The sequence below is a fragment of the Penaeus monodon genome, chromosome 33 (assembly GCF_015228065.2).
Source record: "Penaeus monodon isolate SGIC_2016 chromosome 33, NSTDA_Pmon_1, whole genome shotgun sequence".
NCBI lineage: Eukaryota > Metazoa > Arthropoda > Malacostraca > Decapoda > Penaeidae > Penaeus > Penaeus monodon.
In genome coordinates this window covers 31,461,532-31,461,776 of record NC_051418.1, presented here as the reverse complement: position 1 = coordinate 31,461,776, position 245 = coordinate 31,461,532, and the positions used below count along the sequence as shown (strand labels likewise).

Genomic DNA, 245 nt, shown 5'->3' with positions numbered 1-245 from the left:
ATAACACACAGCACGCCCATCCTCCTCCTCGCGCCCCTCCCAAATCAGCCCGGGATAAGCCTCATCTGCCGTAGGCGCCCCTGGAGGCCTGCAGCAGCGCCTCCATCCTGCGCAGGGCGTCCCCCCTGGAGCCAAGGGCGTCTCCCACTTCGTCGAGGACTTCCAGAGCGATGTTCCCGGCGGCGCCCGTGGGAGACGCGCCGTCCTCTGCTACGCTTTCCTGGATCCTGAGGGAATGGCAGCTT

The 245-nt window shown here is 66.5% G+C and overlaps 1 protein-coding gene across 1 annotated transcript in view; it reads right to left on the bottom strand.

The window, feature by feature from the left end:
• Positions 1–6: 6 nt before the first annotated feature.
• Positions 7–245, bottom strand: part of LOC119593916 — a 2,458-nt gene continuing 2,219 nt past the window's right edge. The window contains exon 3 of the mRNA XM_037942935.1: positions 7–227. Coding sequence (XP_037798863.1) covers positions 62–227 — 166 coding nt within the window. The 3' untranslated portion in view covers positions 7–61. The remainder of the gene's footprint in view (positions 228–245) is intronic.